A 6,194-nucleotide genomic window follows, 5' to 3' on the forward strand; every position below is an offset into this window, starting at 1 on the left:
ATCCTCACAGATATGAAAGATATGTAATGTATATGGTTATTAAATGCTACCCAACCTTAACGTTATCTACAAAACTGAATTGCTGTCAATTGTTTAAATGTCAATTGCAAATATGCTCATTCATAAGCTTATGACATCTGCATCCTCGATGATCCGGGGTATCCAGTCTGTTGAAAGTAAAGACTTCTACAGCTAAATACTGATGTTTTACGAATGCTTCATTGGTAATTCGTTACGGTATATTGATAATAACGATTTGACTTTTGTCGTTTCTGAGAAATAAATGGCACATATTTAAGAAGGGGGTCACCACTGGAAAGGGTACTAGTTTGAGGAGGAGCCCCAAAGCTAATGACATATGTTTGAGGAGGATCATCAAACTGAATGATCTATGTTTGAATAGGGTCCCCAACCAATTGATCTATGTTTGAGGAGGATCACCAAACTAAATGACATATGTTTGAGGAGGATCACCAAACTGAATGATCTACGTTTGAATAGGGTTCCCAACCAATTGATCTATGATTGAAAAGGATCGCCAAACCAATTGGTATGTGTTTGAAAATGATCACCAAACCAATTGATATATGTTTGAGGAGGATCACCAAACTAAATGATCTATGTTTGAATAGGGTCCCCAACCAATTGATCTATGATTGAAAAGGATCACCAAACCAATTGGTATGTGTTTGAAAATGATCACCAAACCAATTGATATATGTTTGAGGAGGATCACCAATTATTAATTAACTCGCCCCTTACACTGGTCATATTTTTGTATAACACCCCCCCCACCCCCACCCCCCCACCCCACCCACCCCGCCCACACACACACACACACACATGTCCTTGTACATATTTTTATGACCCTCCCCAAAAAGACAACAAGCAAACGCATTTTAAATATTATTATAAAATGTCCTATCTTCTATTACCCTCTCCTAGAGACTGTGATATTTGTTGGTGACCCTACCCTGATTCCCTTTGGTCCACCACACCCTAGAATACATGACAAGTCCCTTATGATCCCACTGATCTTGAATATCAAAATCAGAAACATTAATCATGATATTCACAGTTGAAATATATTTTGATTTATATGTTGATTTTATTTTGTTGATATTACAATGATGAATACATTCACGAACTGGCGAACAATGATGTATACATTCATGAAGCGACGAACTTCTTTACAAACACGCCACTCGCGTCATCTCGACTCACGTCGTTACTGTCAAATACCTGTGACCCCATGGCGACATAGACTCCAGGCTTGGTGAGGCACCGGAGGCAACCTACAGCAAAACCAACGTTGAATTCCGCATCCGAGCCTTTAAAGGTATGTGGCAAGAAGGCCCCCGTTAGGACAATGACCTTTTCCAGTCGGTGAGAGCCGATGAACTGAGCTGATTCTATTAGCGTGTCTGTTCCATGTGTGATCAGGATCCGTCTGATGGGAGAGTCACTGCACACTTGCAACATGGACTCTCTGAAATATTGATCCGTTGATAATAGTTATAAGATCCGGTGTTGTATGACATTCTTCAATGCGGCGTTAGTGATTTACATCAAAGCTTCATTTGTCACGTGGCTGACTGAGGCCATGGAAATGCTCTGGGGATTATGAACATGAGCTTTAAGTATTTCTTTTGTTGAAGTGAGATTTCCCGTCTCAGTCGTGACAAGTACTCATTAAATACAGCATAAATTGAGTCTCAAGTAACCTGTGAAGATCCGGGTTAGAATAGGTCTTCAGCAACCCCTGCTGAAGTTTGTTAATTTGTTTGTTTGTTGTTTAACGCCGCACTAATATTCCAGCTATATGACGGCGGTCATAATCGAGTCTGGACCAGATAATCCAGTGATTGACATCATGAGCATCGATCTACATGATTGGGATACGATGACATGCATCAACCAAGTCAGCGAGCCTGACCACCCGATCCCGTTAGTCGCCTCTGACGACAAGCGTGTCGTCTTTTACGGCAAGCATGGGTTGCTGATTGCTGAACCTTCCGTGCATATGGAGCTGAGATGAGATGAGATGAGGTGAGGTGAAATTGGATTTAACGTCGTGTTCAAGATAATTCCACTTACGTAGCGACGTTCGTGTGTGTGGATGCTTGTACTAGTCTCTTAGATATTCTGCCGCAGTTTAATACTTGTACTCCACTTAGACATTGCTTTATCCCCTTAACGCCAGGCAGAGTAACAACAAGTGTCATCTTTTGGTTTGACCAAATAAGGGATCGAACCACCGAACTTCCGCTCTCCGGACAGACGCTCTATCCACTAAACCGAGGAGGCGGTTGCACGTATGTGCAGAATTACGTCCTGTAGTAGTAACGGAATCATATCATCGCGAGTTCGAAACCCCAGATTGTCCCAGTCTATGATCCTTGATTTGTCAACACTATACTGTTTCGAGTGGGTTTCACTGAACGTCCAGGACCAGCATTAGTTCCGGGATTCGATCCCCGGCCGCTTCATGCCAAAAGAAGATGGTATTTGTTGTTACCCTGCCTGGCGCTCGGCGACTCGGAGTCAGTATGCTGTGTCTGAGTGGGGTATTCATGTTAAACTGTGGTAAGATATCTCAATGGGCTAGCACTATAAAATCGGCATTAGTCCGGACTACTACAAGTAGCCAGTCACACATGCACGCATGGACGCACCCACGCTGGCACACACACACACACACACACACACACACACACACACACACACACGTGCATGCACGTCGCTATAGGAGTGCAATAATGTTGGACGCGACGTTAACCCCGTTTCACCTCAGGACCGCCTCCGTGGTCTAATGGTAGAGAGTCCGCCCGGAGAGCGGAAGGTCCGGGGTTCGATCCCCAGCCGCGTCTTACCTAAAGACGTTAAAAGATGGTACTTGTTGTTAACCTGTCTGGCGCTCGGCATTAAGGGGATAAAACAAGGACTGGTCGGCTCGGGGCCAGTATACTGTGTCTGAGTGGGGTATTCATGTTACACTGCGGCATGGTATCTCAGTGTGCTAGCACTATAAATCGGCATCAGTCCGGACTAGTACAAGCAGCCACATACACACACACACACACATACACGTCGCAATATAAGTGCAATAATCTTGGACGCGACGTTAAACCCCATTTCACCTTACCTCACCGTTTCACCTCACCTCTCCTCGCCCTACACTAAGCTGACACGACGTGGTATAACTGAGTACTGCGTTAAACCCAACTCACTTACTCCACCCCTCCTCACCTGTCCTCCTGTGTGATGTCCTGACTGTCCTTCCTGCACACGGTCCTGAAGGTCCAGGAGGACCTGGGAGTGAGTGTCCTCGCCATCTTCTCTACAGCGGAGTCCCCGATCTCAAACGCGTAGCCTCCCTTACGTTTGGGGTAATCCTTGTCTATTGTTCCTTAAGACGAATCATGCATGTTAAAATTGCAATTGTCTACATTGCAGATTACATGTCTCTCTAAAATGGAACTAATTCAAATATAAGTACGCCGTGATATTATGCGCAACTGTACATTGCGGCATTAAACCCAACCTATACATATATAAACCAGGAATCTCAAATAATTACTATTGGTTTTCCTTGAATATGGTATATGGGATTAAGGTTAACAGAGCACATAAGCATGTCCATGCAATGGCGATCGAAACTTATAATATACAATAATTGGCGGTAAGAGCATTACATATTACTTAAATATCTTAATAATGATTTTACAGAAGTTTGCAAGTTTCCTAAGGACAATTTTACATTTTACATTGAAACATATACATCATTTGACGGACAGGGAAAGTTGAGGTGTAATCATTTATCCGATTATGGCTACACTATAGTCACATATAAACAAGTAATGACATTCGTCCCCTAAATCTCAATTATTACAAAGTTTACATGTTCTTTCAGCAACAGGTGATGTGTGTGAGTAAAGTCTGATTTACATTGCTTTGCACAATATTTGAGTGAGTGAGTATGGTTTTACGCCGCTTTTAGCAAAATTCCAGCAACATCACGGCGGGGGACACCAGAAATGGGCTTCACACACTGTACCCATTATGGGAATCAATCCAGGGTCTTCGGCGAGGCGAGCACACGCTTTAACCACTACTCTTTCCACCTAGAACTATAACCTGGGCGAATCTGAAATCAAACAGGGTATGGTGCGGACAACCCTAGAAACATGATAGGGGCGAACCGGGATTCGAACCCACAATAATAGATTTTTGGCGTGCCCAAGGGACGCAACTCTGCACAGCGAATCGCGGCGCCTTATACGACTGGGCCACCCGTGCCCCTTTGCGTGAAATAAGGAAATCAACTGATTGGTATTTATCATACAATTTGAGACAGCAGATAAACAACGTTTTGTTTTAAATGGTCGTACTCAAACTTGCTAGGACTGTAAGAATTTATTTTTGTGTCAGACAATTGCATTTTTTTCAACAGTCTAAAGCACATATTTTTTCAAGCATTTTCTGCACAATTTATTTCTTCGATAAAATCTTTCTCCTCCTCCATCCCTTGAATATCAACCTTATATCACAGCTTTCTTTTTCTCGTCCCAAAGTGCACATTGTTTACGACCTTTACCTAAGCCTTTGGCGACTAGCTTCGCCGCTGTCGATATGACGGTAAAGGCCCTACAGCCAAACATTTAAGTGGAGTGTCCACAATAGCGGCCTGCGTGTGATTAACGATCCTGCATTGCAGCAGCACACATTGCCACACACTGACAGTGATTTTGTTTGTGGTATAGTTATCGCAAGGTCTTTTGGTCACTAGGGAAAACATGTGAAGTAGTACCTCCTGTCTGGATCACAAGCAAGTCGTTATCCGCCATGTTATCAGCTGGTGTGACCCGGCGACGAGATACGCCCCCAGCGTCATGTCAAAGTAGTCATGTGACGTACACTTGGGCGTTCCTCACTAAACCATCACAAGAACATCCACGTAAAGACACGAATGAGGAAAAATGGGGAAAATACGCAGAAACTGAAACTAATGTTTTGATTGTGACAGAGAAAAGGAAACACGTGTTAGAGTAAGAGGTGAAATATATAGAAAAAGGGGTACGTGTTTAGGAAAGAGACACACATGAGTTTGTTTGTTTGTTTGTTTGTATGTTTGTTGTTTAACGTCGCACTCAGCAATATTCCAGCTATATGACGGCGGTCTGTAAATAATCGAGTCTGGGATACGATGGGATACGATGACATGCACCAACCAAGTCAGCGAGCCTGACCACCCGATCCCGATAGTCTCCTCTTACGACAATCATATTCGCCTTTTACGGCAAGCATGGGTTGTTGAAGACCTGTTCTACCCCGGATCTTCACGGGTCTACACACATGAGTAGACAAACACATTTGTGAGAATCGCTGCACACATCAGAAGAAACAGGCACTTCCCTGGGAAAGTGGCAGGTCATTCTATAGTGGCAGGTCATATAGTGTTCCTGACTCCTGGACAAAACATGTTAAAATTAAATTGCATTTTTGAAAACGAAAATCACTTGCGTTTCGATGTTATCTATATATTCACATTTGTATTGTGTACAAGTATATATTTGACTATGTATGGCCGTTGAAAGATGCTTGAGGGCGCCAGTTTGCATGCCCCTTAGTGCATTTTGAATTTTTGCTCCAGCTTTCTTAATAGAAAAATATGTACCTCGGGTTAAAATGGCCACACATCAAAATTGCCACAAACACCTTGGTCATGAAAGGGTACACACACAAAATGGCCACAAACTCCTACTAAAAATGGCCACAGGAAAATGTAAAAATGACTGGTGTCATATTGCTGGAATAAACAACAAACAAACAGAAATGGAGGCATGATTGTACCAACCCTTCCTCTACTAGCGGATACAACTACATTTTATTTTGGACATGTACACTATGTGGGAGACACGAGAGACCGAGCTATTCATCTCGTAAAATCCCGTCGACCTAGCTGTTGACACATGTAATACATAGAGGATTCATCACGAGTGTTTATTAAAAAACACGAGTGATGAATTCTATTTATCATTTTCAAATTTTTGCTTCCAAATTAAGGAATAATTGCATTAAACATTAACATCAGCAACTTGTCGAACTCTTACGTATAGATCGTGCGTAGTGATACATGTTTTCCAAAGCCCTGTAAACCAAAATAAACAATTCGCTGAGACAAAAAGTTCCTC

The 6,194-nt window shown here is 42.7% G+C and overlaps 1 protein-coding gene across 1 annotated transcript; it reads right to left on the reverse strand.

The window, feature by feature from the left end:
* Positions 1–982: 982 nt before the first annotated feature.
* Positions 983–4,887, reverse strand: LOC124131822. The gene is made up of 3 exons (XM_046495307.2): positions 4,811–4,887; positions 3,250–3,409; positions 983–1,489 (listed from the first exon to the last, which is right to left on the reverse strand). Exons 1-3 carry the CDS (start codon positions 4,845–4,847, stop codon positions 1,171–1,173), a joined length of 516 nt encoding a protein of 171 aa, XP_046351263.2. The 5' UTR covers positions 4,848–4,887; the 3' UTR covers positions 983–1,170.
* Between the last annotated feature and the right edge of the window lie 1,307 nt (positions 4,888–6,194).

Source organism: Haliotis rufescens, unplaced genomic scaffold (genome assembly GCF_023055435.1).
Source record: "Haliotis rufescens isolate VD_foot unplaced genomic scaffold, xgHalRufe1.0.p SCAF_3, whole genome shotgun sequence".
Classification (NCBI taxonomy): domain Eukaryota; kingdom Metazoa; phylum Mollusca; class Gastropoda; order Lepetellida; family Haliotidae; genus Haliotis; species Haliotis rufescens.

Coding starts and splice junctions, on each gene's coding strand:
- LOC124131822 (XM_046495307.2), bottom strand. CDS start 4,847: ATGGCGGATAACGACTTGCTTGTGATCCAGACAGGAG. Junction 3,410..4,810: donor GCTTGTGATCCAGACAGGAG/GTACTACTTCAC, acceptor ATTCGTCTTAAG/GAACAATAGACAAGGATTAC. Junction 1,490..3,249: donor GACATCACACAGGAGGACAG/GTGAGGAGGGGT, acceptor TCAATATTTCAG/AGAGTCCATGTTGCAAGTGT.